This window comes from Mytilus californianus, unplaced genomic scaffold (genome assembly GCF_021869535.1).
Source record: "Mytilus californianus isolate M0D057914Y unplaced genomic scaffold, xbMytCali1.0.p SCAF_10, whole genome shotgun sequence".
NCBI classification, from domain to species: domain Eukaryota; kingdom Metazoa; phylum Mollusca; class Bivalvia; order Mytilida; family Mytilidae; genus Mytilus; species Mytilus californianus.
Genome location: NW_026262582.1, coordinates 13,245,904 through 13,261,962, shown reverse-complemented (window position 1 = coordinate 13,261,962; position 16,059 = coordinate 13,245,904). Strand labels below are relative to the sequence as shown.

Below are 16,059 nucleotides of genomic sequence, written 5' to 3'. Positions count from 1 at the left end.
GGGCCATATACGACCTTTATACCTCCAGACTAGTATATATATATCACGTTATAGTATGCATTGTCTGCTAGGTGTTGGTCAACATGTTTCAGATACTGTTTTCACTTGTTTGATAGTAGCTCAGTGATTGAATACACAAACGGAATTATACAAACCCACACTAATTTTTAAGACTAGTACACATTTCAACGTTAACACTCATATTAGTAATCGTGTGAGGTACTTTATCGGTTATAACAATAGCTAATGCAATCCATAACAACTAAACAGAACTAGAAATTTGTTACTTTTCTAAACTAATCAAATATGCTTGAAAAAAAAACTGTTGTAGGGCTATTTTTGAACCGATTTTGATTGCAAATTTGTCTCTTTGTTTTTTTTTTCTTTACACTGATTAAGACTAAACATTAGAAGGTGTTAGGACTACTTTTATGACCCGTAGAATATAAGGACAAGTAAGAAGTTTAGAAACTCGTTAGCAGTTATATGAAACATATCTTTTTTTTGTTTGTTTGTTTTAAAAAACATGTTTTTCTATTTCAAAAATTAGATTGTGTCTTCTATATCAATTCAAAACTTTAAGACCTTATATGATTTGATTTTTGACTTTTTATTGTACAACCATTTATCGGAAGTTAAAACTAAACGAAACGCTAGACCACGGTTCGGGTATGTACGGCTCACTAGTGGCGCTCGAATAAAAAGAGTTGACGGCAAAATCAAATACAAAGTTAAAGGACATTAAAAAAAAACGATTCGAACAGTTGTGTCACAACGTCTTATGTTGTTTTGGCTTAAAATAACCTTATTCTTGGAAAAAAAAAATAAACATCTGATTAAAAGTAAATTTATAGAAAATGAACTTTTGTCATGTCAATATAAAAGTGTAGACGACTGGGCCAGTGATAACATCGCAACAAAACGTCCACTAGTAATGGCATCATAAAACACATAGAAAAAAACAGACTAATTATTTTGAACGTCGTCACGCGTTTCGTGTACATAAGTCTCCTTGATGGCGCTCGAATTTTTAAAACCGTTTTTGAAGGAGGAATCAAATACGAAGTTGAAAAGCATGGAAACCCGAAACATTCCGAAAAGCATGGCAACCCAAAACATTCCGAAAAATTGTGTAAACAAGTAGAACAATGATGACTATGTTCGTTTAAATGTCTTCTGTTATCACTTGATATACTTTCACATTTCAGTTTATCTATTTCATATTGAAATTGATAATGGAGCAGAACAAATAACAAACCTGCCCCGAAACATACGAAAAGAAGCAAGATACTTGCTAACGTCTTTGCCATGATTCCTTTAATTCTGGAAAAAAAAATAACACACTAAATCATGATCAATTAATAAATTATTATTGATTTTTCGTTTCAAAACTTTCAATAATATATATTACTGGTTTGAATCCCGCCGAGGGAAGAAAAAAAATTTAGTAACAAAACTTTGCAGGCAACATTATTGGGCTAAATTTAAGGCGAATTATATTTAACTTATGGTGTTAGCTCTGTATAACCACTGTTTATCCGATGAAAAAGAACACAATACAAAACACAAAATAGAAAACTAAAGACTGAGCAACAAGAACATCACCAAAAACCGGGGGTGATCTCAAGTTTTCTAGAAAGGTAAGCAGATCCAGTTTATGTGACCCGCGCCGTGAAGAAAGGTTTGCTGTTCAAACAAATCAAATGATCGTGACATCACGCAATAGCGGATTGGTAATTGGTTTCCATCTAACACTTAGACATCACAAATATGTTAACTATATAATAGGAAATACCTACTTATTTCCCTTATTTTTAGCAAAAGTATATAAAAACCATGTATTTTCGGAATCAGTATAGAGTAAGTTATTATCTGATCCAAGAATTGACATTTTACATCAAAATGGTATATTTTCTCTCTAGATATGTCTATTTGTGGTGGAAAGACCTAGAAAACAATTGGTTTTTAATTAGTATTATTATTATTCTTTCTCCGCCAAACTTTAACGACATTTCCCAAAAAAAGTACGATACATGTTGAAATGATATTAGGTATCATGTATCGGTTGATCAAAAGCTATCTTGTGGTTAGAGCACCACGAAATAACATTTCCTTTATAATAGCGGTTATCCCCCTACACCGAAAACCTTTTTATCGCTTGTCATTGTTATTAATAAATGTAATGGCAGTATTACAAATCTTATCTTGAATCAATCCTAATCCTATCGTATTTTTGGGAAATATTTTTACAAATTCAAATGTGACGTCACTTTGTGTGTTTTTTTAGAATTTCAAATGTGACGTCACTTTGTGCGTTGAGGCTTTGGCTAACTTGGCTGTGTATTTTTATGTGTTGGATTAAGTTGTTTTATGTAATGTATCCGTTTTTATTCTGTAGTTAGTCCCCACTTTTTTTATCATGTATATCTATTATATCATGTATATCTATTATATAGTCATTTTATCAAATTTACTGTTTGCAAGATTATAAATTGTCCTAAATAATAAGGATGTTCTTGTCCCAGGCAGAAAACCCTGGCCGTGTAAGGCGCAACTTTTTGGAAGTTTTGGTCCTCGGTGCTCGTCAGCTTTGTACTTGTTTTGGCTTTCAAACTTTTTTCATCTGAGCGTCACTAGTTGGTCTTGTGTGGACGAGAGGCACGTCTGGCGTATTGAATTTTAAGCCTAGTACTTTTTGTTAGCTATTATTCGTGTGTTTCTTTGTCCTGTATGTTCTCCCATTTATTTGTATTGTGGTCCTGTCATGTGATGTTGTCGTTTTGGTGTTGTGTTTGACGTTGCCATAAAAGCGGGAGGTTTGGCATGCCACAAAACCAGGTTCAACCCACAATTTTTTTTATTAAAATGTCCTGTACCAAGTCAGGAAAATGGCCATTGTTATATTATAGTTCGTTTCTGTGTGTGTTACATTTTAATGTTGTGTTTTTGTTGTGTCGTTGTTCTCCTCTTATATTTGATGCGTTTCCCTCAGTTTTAGTTTGTAACCCGGATTTGTTTTCATCCCTATCGATTTATGAGTTTCGAACAGCGGTATACTACTGCTGCCTTTATTCCTCCGAAACCGTATGAGATATCGATAATTTTTTTTTTAAATTGTTCCTGGGGACATGGCGCAACTTTGTTACATTTAAATCGAAGTTATCTGTTGACTTGTAATATGAGTTATCTCCCCTTAAATATTTGACGTTAGTGGTGTGTTGCTAAATCTCATAAACCGTAAGTCGTAAAGGCCTGGAACCTTTTGATTTGAGGTCCTTGATACATGACCTTGAAATTGAGATCAAGTTCAAAGGTCAAGGTCATGACCTAGATTTTGACCTTAGCTTGTTATCGAAATTACTCGATAACTGTAAAAGATGGCTGATTAAATGTAATGGAGAAAATGTGTGTCTTATAGAGATCTACATTTGTTATATTGATCCAAAATTATTGGACCAGCCGTTATGGACCTAAGGCCCCAAAACCTAAAGTTGTAACCCTGTAACACTTTCTGGAGAGAAAACCTTCACAAATATTGTAAATAATTCTAATATGTAATCTTTTCCCAAAAGCTGCTTTTATAAACTGTACTTTGTAATGTCTAACAGGCAACTTTTTTACTGTTTTGTATAATATTTTTTATAAATGTTGTGCAATCAGTCTTATATCACTGTATAATATGGACTCGTATTTAGGATGATCTATCAATGTTATCTATTAATGTTCTACTATAAACTAATATCTCAGGTTGGACTACAAATATATCAATAAATACTGATGTACTGTAAGTCCAGGTTATTTAAATCGATATGTGATCTGACAGTGGAACTAAAAAGTCGTGGTTATGTACCCTTAGACCTAAATCATAAGTGAACACTCTAATAACTATAAACTAAGTTCTATTTATAATGACCTAGGGTTGTTTTCTAAATATGGTAAAAGAAGTAGCTATCCTATCAACCATACACACTAATAAAACAATTTTTGTGCTTTATAGTACCAAAAATCAGTCTCAAATAGTGTCAATTTAACAAAACAGGAAAAAGGAAAGACCTTTCAATTGCTCATGAACAATTGACTTTTAATTGTATTTATATTCATTTTCAAATTTTCAAACTAGATAGGAATCCTGTTAAAACCTTTAATATTATGATGAAGGCATTCCATTTGTCAATTAATTTTTCATATATTATGTAAAAAAATATCTTTTACAAGCATGTCTTAAATTCGTGATCTATGCATTACCTTTTTGTTTAATCCTTTGAGTACTAATTGTATGTGTGTTTAATGGTCATTCTGATATCCCGTTTCAATTATGAAATGTAATCAAGCAGACTTCTTGATTAAAGTATCACTAGTAGCTAAATTTCAGTCTGAAACGGTCATATTGGTCTGATCAAGTCTGAATCGACTGAATTTATCGCGAGAGAAAAACGTCAAGACTTTTTCAGACAGATCGATAGTCCCATCAGGTAATTCAGTCCGTTAGAGCATGTCAGGATAAACAAGACTGAGTTTTCTAGCGAGCGATTAAGATTTGTTGAGACGGTTTCAGACGAAATCAGACCATGGATACAAAATTACGTAAAGATGTTGTTAGACCGTGTTCAGTCGTGTTCAGATTTTAATAATTGGGATACAAAACGGATGAAACTTACCCAGTGTATATCAGGGATTGCTCCCCTTTAAAAAATAAAATCGAAAACTTAGAGATGACGTTCTTTTATCTCTAAGTGATGTTTTTTTAAATGTATTTCATTAAATATCCTTTTATCCTTCAATTTTTTTTTCTACGTAATTATTAAACATTTTTTTTTTAAATAAGTTTTACTGGTTCTTGTTCAAAGTGATATGTGATACGATAAAGTAAAGTGAATATATCTGGGACTATTATACCAATTCATAGTATAAAAGTCCCAGAAAATATATACAATTTAAACATATTTGAAAATGTATTTCACCGTTGTGAGTGTTCGTGTGTTTTAATATACGGGCGTTGATACAGGTAGCTATTTAGATATAACTTTTCAATTTGTTTGCTTGTTTGCTTGGTCGAGCTTGCTGATTATTTATTAATTAAATTGTTTGTCTGTAAGGAGACCATAACACGGATAGTATTTAAAAAATGATTGGCACTTGAAAAAACAGTTTTCAAGTTCTTCAACAACTTTTAATCTAAACAAAGTTTTAATCTTTTAATATTTAGGTTTCATAGTTACATTACATCTATAGAAAAAAAAAAAACTAAAGTTCAAAATTAAAATAGAGCACATGATTCATTCGAAGATATTTTACGCGATTGCTGATGTGGTAGCACCCGCGGGGTTTCGAATAACTATTGAGCACGCCATTCTTGTCGCTGACGCCGATCGACGTCTTGTTATTTGCATTGGAAATGAAAAAGGACAAACCCGGTACGATATATATATATATATATATAACCATTTATTTTGTAGTCATTGTAGTTTTATCGATGCCAGTCTTTTTATAGCATAATAAGTTAACTGCAAGGTTTGTGGTTGAAGAGGCGCTTACATATATATCCTTTATACTGTGGCAATCATACAACTTTCATCTCCTTATTTTATTCACTTGTTAAAGGAAGCTGAAATTTTAACAATTATTAAAAATCCAGTGCAAGTTTTGGAATTTGAAAGAAAACCATACGTTAGGCTGTTAGGTGGATATACGGCCAGTGCATGTTATGATGTAAGTATTGTCAGGTTGTCAGGAATGGGTCCAGCCATTTCTAAAAAGGGGGGGGGGTGGTTGCAACCATATGTCTCCATTAAAAAGCATTGATTGCCCGAGGCGGAGAATCTAAAAAAAAGAGGGGTTCCGCCACTGATTGTCATTTGTGCATGTTGTGATTTCTTATTATACGTTTCATCTTTATAGAACTTAACAAATATTGTGGTTTCATTTCTGAACAGATTTTCAATCAACTTAGTGCAAGAAAGCATAATTGTCATAGGCTTAATTTTTCATTTGGTTATAATTTTGTTCTGAAGCTTTTTCATTTTCTGTTGTCAGTTATAAACATGCATTTTAATTGTTTGTTCATAAATCCACCCCCCCGCCCCCCGCCCCCAGCACCCCCCCCCCCCGCCGACCCTTTCCCACAAAAAATGATTGGATTGGAATTGTCTAAATTATAATCCTTAATAAAATGCTATTGTACTTTTAGAAGACATATTTTATAACATAATCTTGGACTAATTTATTAATACATGTATCTATTAGTCAGTCCAAGCATACAGTAATATATGACGGTATATTTTCCTGTTTCAATTACCATGGATTGGTCAACATTGATGAGAATATGAATGGGGTTAACAAAAAAGAGAATAATGGGACAAAACATATAGATAACAGAATAAAGGGGTGATGAAATATAAAGAATAGATTGATTGATCGTTGGTTGTATAACGTCCAATGGCAAATAATTCCTGCATGTTAAGGACGAATATAAAAGAGACCAATTGGCAGAAGAATAAAGATATAGAATGAAATGGTAAAACATTAAAAGATATAGAACTATAGAAACGATGATCTGACACCCCAACCATTACCACCCACACTCGAATATATACATCTCTAAATGAATATTTAATTTTGGTTTCATGGTGCCTCCACCCAGACATCAATGTTCTGGATCCACCCCTGACAATACAGGGGTTTCTAACTAGGACTATTACACTAACTAATAGTATAATAGTGCCAGTTTCTTAATAACATACATTTAAGCTAGGAGAACCCACATGTTTATTTACACACTTTATGAACTTGCATAATCTTTTAGCTCTGACTAGTCGTTAAATTTGCTCATCAATGTTCTAAACTTTAGTTTATTAACACGAGCCAAATAGCACTGTCATTAAAAATGGACATTCTATCAGATAATGAAATTCGTCTCAAATGCTACCAATATTACAATGATGACATTTTCGATCAATTATATTAACAGTATTCCACCTCTCTGTCTCTACTGTATATAATATATTGTTATGTATATGGCGAGACTTTAATATACTATTGAATCTCTATTGGATGTATGTGGTTTGTGGATCTATATCTACATAAAGTAATACTTTCGTGCAGATCCAAGATATTATTAACTAATTAATTGTTCACATCAATGGTGTTTGTCTAGGAACGGAATCGATCAACACGTTTAAAAAATCAAAATTTTGTTTATTACAGTCATTTAATAATCATTCACTGTTGAATTGACACGTCTACATTCACCTTTTGTCATTATTAGAACGATTTTATCAAGTTTTAATTACATAAAGACATAGGTCTAGGCTTTCCAGAACAAGCATTGATTTACATAGTCGTAAAATTTCATATCGTTTATAGACAGTCAAATTTAATAAGTACTTAATGCCTTTAATAAATCTATCACAAATCTTTCACGCCAATGCTGTTGACTTTACCAAGGATTTGTATAGTAGGAAATTACTATACAAATCCTTGACTTTACTGAGTTTTGTCAATACATTCAGCTTTTCATTTTGTATCCTTGGCTAACGAAGATGAAGTGCATCCGGACAATAAATAAATAAATAAATAAGTTATTAAATGAATAAATAAATAAAATAAAATAAATAAAATAAATAAAATAAATAAAATAAATAAAATAAATAAAATAAATAAAATAAATAAAATAAATAAATAGTGTTTAACACATTTTATGGAAACTTAAATTTATTTCAGCAAATTGCTGTTGAAGGTATATTAAACAAACTTTCGAACTGTACAGTTTTTTTTACATTTAAATATTGTACCGAAAAACTATACATTAAAAGAAATAATGTGTTTCCGAAAGACAAGATATAAAAATAAACTGCTTCCTTCGGAATTTTGGGATTTACTTTAAACAGCTATCTTCCAATCTTTTTAATGACTACTAAAAATTGCGGTTTTGCAATAAATTCAGGTATAGATTTGTCATTTGTAGTGTGTAGAAAGAAACAATAATATTATATTGTTTGAACCTTAAACTACACATACTGAGCTATGATATTATGATAGGTGTAATTGTAAAATGGTCATGTAATTGTCAATCTTCGTTCATGCGTTATGGATCATTGATTTTATTACCTGTTGACCTGGTGGAATACAAGCACGTGCCAATGATATAACACCAGAACATTAAAATTACTCCTAGGATTTGTATAGTAAGAAGAATTGGAATCTCGTGGGTTATTGTTTTATCTTACTATATAAATCCTTGCACTAAAACTACTATGGTACTGAAAAATGAATTAGAATATATTGTTTAAATGAAAAGCTCTATCCGATGGTATTTTATTCATAATTTTTAATACTGTCTCATCACGGGCAAAGTGCAGTTTCAGAAGCTTAATGCACTAAGGCGGACTTTGTGGCGTTTATATGCGCCACTGTGTCACTTTGAAATAAATAATTGTTTAGAAATATATTGTAGAATACCAGCTAAGTAAATAGAAACTTCAGTGGTGGATCCAGAAATTTTCATAACGTCCACCTTACTTGCAATAAGGCGGATAGTTCTCTCATTGGCAATCATAAATCTCCTTATTTTTATATTGTCAAGTTTAAAATTTCCAGTTACGTTTTTGCAAAAACGATAATGAAGTACCATACTCATTTTATTTGGGATAACGACTACATTTTTTACCTGCCAGGTTAACAACATTTTAGGGTTAAGTGTATAACATACATGTTTTGTAAGTAACGACTGCATTGAAAACCGATTTCTCCATGCAATACATGCAATTTCCGTTTATTGCAAATCTGTTGTCATACGGTAATTTTTATAACCCTTAGAAAATATACATGTATAAATTCTTTATCATGAAATACAGGTTTCAGCAAATAATAGTAAACTTTAATTCGCCGATGTACAATTAATAAATTAATAAATTAATAAACTAACATTAATAAGAAAAATGAAACAAGCAATATTTATAGACGAATAAGTTATTAATTAATTCCTCATCAAACAACAACAGAAATAAATAATCAACATAGGATTTTCCTTCTTTAATCATTAGAATGTTACGTTTTTAAATATGGAATATATTTCTTTTTTTTTTAAAAGTATCATCAAGCAAAAGGGGCGTTACTCGTAGTATCATACTAGCATACTGAACGGATCTAATCACGGTCTGACAAATTTGAAAGTTAATTTTTAGGTTTGGTCTGATTTCGTCTGAAACCATCTAAACAGATCTTAATCGCTCGCTAGAACACTCCGTCTTGTTTATCTTGATATGCCTTAACAGACTGAATTACCTAATTGGAGTATCGATAGGAACGGCGTCTGAAAGTCTCAAAAAGCCTTGACGTTTTTCTCTCGCGGTAAATTCAGTCGATTAAGGCTAGATCAGACCAAAATGACCGTTTCAGACTGAAATCTTGCTACTATGTTTCATCAAGTTTTTAATTCAGTGAGAGTCAGGCAGTCGACTGCGTTTGTAAATTTTTATGTATTTCTTTCTGGAACTATCAAATTGTTAAACACTGCTTTTGACTTGTGTCTAATTATATCAGTGGAATTGAAATTAGCTTTCTCGGGCAAGTGACTAGGTCTTAGTCACTATCTATTGCTGGCATAATCAACATCTGCAATCGGTCGTGATGCATCTCGTTATCGTCGCAATTCTTGTAGCCATTCTTGCGGTTACTCGAGACAAAAATATCTGAAACTCCAAAAACCTTAGCAACGCTAGTGATGGTTTACAAATGACGTCATTACATACTCACTCACTATTCGAGATATACATGTATCAGCTGTGTAGCTTAAGATCTAACATTATCACAAAGAAAATCACAGGGAAATTAATGGAAATGGCGAAAACAATCAATAATCATTTCTCATGCTTCTAACTATTAACACAAAAATTAATTGATAGTATTATCATATTATTCGCCTGCAATTTTGACAGAAATAATGTGTTACTTACGTACGTACGATTCAGCTTTTACATTAGAACATGTTGTTCTCGACGTCTTTATTTATACGTTTTCATGTCAAAGACCATATAGGCTTATACATGTCATCTTTGTTTTCTAAAGACACATTCGAATTATAAACACGATTCAGATGTCTGGTTGTTTTTCTTTAAAAAATATGATTTAAATCAAGAACATGTTATTCATCTTTCATGACATTTTAACAATTAGAAAACAAGGATTTTGATTGTAATAAGATTTAAGGAAAATGTTTGTTTTTTGTTTACCCTTTTACATTTTACAATTAGGAGATTGTTTTTGGTAAACAGTGCGTGAACCGATTAGTTATATATAATGAGTTTTAACATTCCCAACAAACGTTTGAAATAAAAACTATCAATATTCCTTAAGACGAACCGCTTGAGTTTTGAAATTTTTCGTGTAATTGGCAATCAATCAATTAGAAACATAGTTATTTCTCAAACAAAATAATAAGAAACGTTCACGGATTGACAGCTACAGTTAAAATGAAACCTCCAAAATCATAGCACATGAAAAGATAGACCTACAGAAAAAAGATCACATAGATAAAAGTTCATCAATTACATTGAACATAACATCGAGTTACACGGAAGTCGACAAAGGAGTGAAAATTGCATAAACATCAATGCCAGGACTCACAAAAATTAAATACATATCAAAACAACATTACTGAAAATAGTCAACAACAACTGACGTTTAAGCAGCATCAATATAATAAACCGAAACAACGGAAATGAACTCGTATGGTTGGGAAAACACTCAACCAAAAAATGGTTCATAATTCAAAATGGTTTGGAAGAAAAAGCAGGTAATTTCTCAAGGTGTGGAGTACCTTAGCTGAAATGTATTTGGCAAAATCTGTTTGTCATCAATGCTCTTTAACTTCGTACTTTATTTGGCCTTTTTCACTTTTTTGATTCGAGCGTCACTAATGAGTCTTCTGTAGTCTGGCGTAAAAAACCTAAATCCGAGCATCTATGATGACTTTGTGTCCGCAATTGACAGATACTGTGTAGCTTAATTTGTTTTCAGAACCCTTTCACACACATTTCTGATACTAAGAGATCAATCTGCAGATGTCTTTTCGGGTATTCTGTTTCCGCCGAGGAGACCGGCGGGGCGCCCTGATTACTTCGTTTTCCACCACCTTAATAACAGACTTTCCGGTGTTCTAACACTACCTTGGTATTGGGTTGGGGACTGTACGTGGTGGTTTGTTGAATATGAGTAGTGACAATTCTTTATTAATCCTGATAGGGAGTGTACACGAATCACACTGTACCCTGGCTTCTCTTGAGGGGACTTCACATAACGGAAGAAATTCACGTAAAAAATTATACATAAAACAAGGCATCCCATGATGCAAATCGGTGAACGTATTTTATTTTATATAACCAAGATTTGCATTGTTTTCATGAACATATATTTTATTTCATGAAAACATATTTTGATTTATTCTGTTCATATTTTGTTTTTGTGAATACTAATCTAATGTCTATGGACAATTATTTGGTTTTATGAACATATATTTATTTTCTGTAATCCAATATTTTTGTTTTGAATATATATTTATCTTTTACGCATTTATATTTCATTTTATGTACATATTTTAAATTTTATGAATGTGTTTAAAATTTGTTTTTGGAGCACATATTTAATTTCTATGGAAAATAGTTTATTTTTATGAACATATATTTCATTTTTTGGTGATGTTGCAATGTTTGACACGCAATACCTGACAATATTGTTGGCGAAACACTTAATGTTATATTATAGTTGATAGTTATAACGTTTCCTCAGTCATGTTTGTCTGTCTTCCTCGTTTTAAAGAAATACTGCAAATGTTATATACAAAAATGTATCCCATTCTTATTCAGTTTAAATTTATCTTTTTTAATTTTATGATTTTTTTATTTATAACTTTTACGCCAGACCAAGTTGTGCCATTATTCGCATTTACAATTTTTTTTCTCAAACATCACTGAAGAGACATTTATTGTCGAAATGCGCATCTAGTACAGTATATTTTAGTCAAATACATATTTGTTAAAAATCGTTTCCTCATCAACTTTTTTCTACACTCATTTGCAAGCAAAAATGCATTTATGCTCATTCAGTATGGCCATGTGAATAAGATATTTTTTCAGATTTAATATATGTGTGACGTATCACTATTACTGTGACTCAAAGAGCTTTTTCATTTTGATTGATTCCCTCGCGAGTTTATGAATCATTCGTAGTTATGCAGCCTATCCGTCTTGTGTATGTGTTAGATAAACAATCATGTTGTCACATATCAGCTAAAAAGATAGATAGGGCTTTCAAATAGTTGTATTGTTCCCTTTACAATACATTACATATTATACAAAACATATTTTAAAATTCATAAAAGAAATATACCAAAGGGACATTTAAACTCATTTGTCGAAAATAAACTGACAACACCAAGGTTAAAAACGAAAAATACAAAAACAAAAAACAAAAAACAAAAAACTTAAAGAAAAAGCATACAAAACACAACTGAAAAAGACTGAGCAACATCATAACATAAAACATTGTACAAAGAACCAAAAATGAAATTGACAAATAATTCTGTTCCAGGGGATACATTAAAGATTTGTTATGTCCGTAAAAACCGGATTTACGTTTAATGATAAGTCAATTTTACTTATGAATATGGGGTAGTAAAAATGACATGGACCTGATCGAGCATGTATATTCTGACAGAGTACAAAAAATAAAATCCTGTATGTATTTGCAATGATTCCTATATTTGAAAGTGGTTGTTAATCGAATAAGATTAAGGATCAATGTTTAGACCAGTATATATCTGCACGAATGAATAACAAGTCACATATGAAATTCTTTCCTTTATACAATGTTATCGGGACTACTTCAGTCCTTCCGTTTCATAGTTCTGTAATCAGGTTCAGTCTATAAAGATTTCAAGAAATAGTGTCAATCTATGCCTTTTGTATGAGACTGTCATACAAGTTGGAGGTTTGTCTAGTTATTAGATCAGGTTTTATCCACCATTATCTAGATAAGGAATTGTCTGTACTAAGTCAGCAATATGACAGTTGTTTTTCATTCGGTTGATGTGTTTTAACTTTTGATTTTGCCAATTGATAAGAGACTTGCCCTTTCAATTTCCCTTGGTATTTTTGTTACTGTTCTTTCTTTTTAACAGTGAACACGTTGGAAATAAATGTTAGATCTATATTAACATCAAAGATGCAGTCAAATAAGAAAAAGATCATACCACAAAAAAGGTTGCATCATGTGAAGCACTTGCCATCAACCTGGTTTCATAACGAGATCTGATGACAACATCTACCTTGAATTAAGGCGACAGTATTTTATCGAAATTCAAATCACGTTAATCAATAAGGAATAGACAAGCTATGGTAACAAGTGCAAACTGAGGGAATCTTACGAACCAGATATGAGCAGGCCGGGTATATCGATAGGGTTGGCGCTACCTGCTATGAATGTATCACCGGTCATGTTAATTCGCACTTACAAACAATATTAGAATCGGAAATAGGATACAATCGGTTAAATAAAAAAAAAATGTGACGACTATATTGGTCACTAAAGAACTAAGATCGCGAAAGGAAACGCAAACGCATCGTATTTGTCAATCTACTGGTAATGGTGATCGTGAAATATTCGATGAAGCGGAGGGTAACTAACTGCAAATAAATGGTATAGCATTGTCCAGAAGAACAATGATGATCTCAAATTCATATAACAACATTTTTTTCCGTTTTTGATAATTAAATTGACAACCTTATTCTGTATGTTTGGATTTGCCATGCGTTCTGTCTACTATCTTTCTAAATAGTTGATATATTTACTTCTAATAGTATGATAGGTGAGCTTGACTGAAAAGGAAAGTAGTAGCTATAAAATAAATGAAATGGTATGAAAATTGTAAATATGATTTGTTGAAATTTTAATTTGAGGCAGACCTTAAAAAAAAAAGAACCCGCCACTGTTTTTAATTTTTTTAATCTGGAATCAAATTTTGAATAATACTGTCATATCATATATCCACGATTAAAATAAAGAAGAAGTATGACGTAAATAAATATATTGTTTTTGCAGGGTAATATCTTGTTACCGTTTGCTGCAATGATTTGTGCTACTACATCCATTGATGTGTCTCGTATAAGTTGCAAGTACATGGCAGTTTATATTTTGTTCCACGGTGTTCTTTTTTCAATGCAGGGTATATTATAGTATGTAGTAAATTAAATGACGATTTGTTTGATTTGAATGTGTAATAGAAAAGAATGATCTCACATATCAGAGGTTTGACCTGCGGTATGGTACACTTGATAATATTATTCTCTGTACACCTTTTTTTAATGTAGTCATCTCTATAATAGAAAAGATAAACATTCATTCAAAAATATTGTTTTAGCATAATTATATGTGTCGATATCTTTATACTTGTTTTGTCACCATCAATAAATTTAAAAGGGTTATATACATGATATGGACCCTATCATAAATGTATCAGGGAGTTAAAAGATAGGAATGCTTATTAATTATTTAAATTTCTGACAATTATTAAATGACAGACTCTGTGTTGGTATATATATGTCACTTATGATAATCATTATTCTCATTTGTTTGTCATTTCCTCCACTTAAAGATATATGTATATTTATATACGTATATGCAATATGTATCTTGCTATTTGTTGTCCATAATTTTCAATCTTTCTATATGCATTTGGAATAACATATTTCTGGTTTTGTTTTCAATATTTTCCATGAATATTTCACAGTTATCAAACAGCTCCTTATATTTTGAACAGTCTTTTAGCAATTGTACTATCGCAGTTTTGTTCATGAAGGTGCAGTTCCATTTTGCTGGTTTGATTTTATCAGATATCTCTTTTCTTATATCAAGGAAATATTTTTCTCTCGTAGTACTAAGTATGGAACAGGTTGTCAGGAAATGATTTATGTCTTCATTGTCAGTTTAACATAATCGGCATATTGGTTCTACTGTATAGTGAGTGAATTTATGTTGGTCTGCCTGAAGTATGTATGTTCCAGTTATCATTCTAGTCTTGATTATTGCTTTTTTAAGTTCAAAACGAGGCAAATGCTTTACTTTTCAGACTTTATGATGTTTATTGATCTCGAAGTGTTCCATATTCATATTATTTAAGCTAGATTTTCTTTCAGATTCTGTTAAGGTCTTGTCCTTCCAAAATTTGTCTACTTTCAGCTTGGTGGTTCTTTTCCATTGTTCTTTCTTTGGAACATTGCCTTGAAGTTGTGTAATGGTTGGAAGTTGATACAAATCTAATATATCCATAACTCTTGAAAAGAAGCTACTTTTGTTATCAAAATTTGTTGTTAATTGTCTTTCCGTAAGCTATTTTTTCATTTTCGCATGTTAGTAGTACAAGTAGGAGAGACACAGCTCTTTTATGAATTTCTGCTTCTATTGGTAGAGCTCCTAACAGTAGTAACACTGCCGAATTAGCCGTTTTTTTCTCGAAGAGATTGTAACTGGCGAGGATTTTTTCTATGAAATTTTCCCAACTGTTCGATATCAGATCTTGTTAGAGGTAGCACCTCTAGTCCATACATTAACCTTGGAATGACGTAGGTTTTGTAAATTTGATATGAGGTTGGTGGGTCTAGACCGTTTGAACCATGGCAGCCTGATCCCATGAGGGTGTATTTAGTTCTTCTTGCTAATTTTATTCTCTCTTGTACATTTATGTGACTTTCGTTGTTTTCAGCTCTTGTTAGTCCAAGGTGTACACCTGATTTAGCTATTGTTACATCATTTCCATCTAGTTTCCAGTTGTCATCACTTTTTGTTTTGGAACAATCTATGATTTGGGTTTTTGTTGGATGTATACTGTAGTGGTGTTCGTTTGCATATCTACCAAGCACATTTAGCATTAGTTGTAGTTCATGCTTGTCATTCAATATAAAGGCTATATCGTCGGCGCAAGTTGGTGATCCTACGTATATATTTCCTAACTGGTATCCTATTGAATTGTGTTCCAATTCTACCAGAAGATCTTGGACAAAGATTTTG

The 16,059-nt window shown here is 31.8% G+C and overlaps 1 protein-coding gene across 1 annotated transcript in view; it reads right to left on the bottom strand.

Moving 5' to 3' along the window:
* Nucleotides 1-10,059, bottom strand: part of LOC127718685 (uncharacterized) — a 150,820-nt gene extending 140,761 nt beyond the window's left edge. Inside the window, exons 1-2 of the mRNA XM_052224740.1 lie at nt 9,954-10,059; nt 1,259-1,323 (exon numbers count right to left, since the gene is read on the bottom strand). Coding sequence (XP_052080700.1) covers nt 1,259-1,310 — 52 coding nt within the window. The 5' untranslated portion in view covers nt 1,311-1,323; nt 9,954-10,059. The remainder of the gene's footprint in view (nt 1-1,258; nt 1,324-9,953) is intronic.
* Between the last annotated feature and the right edge of the window lie 6,000 nt (nt 10,060-16,059).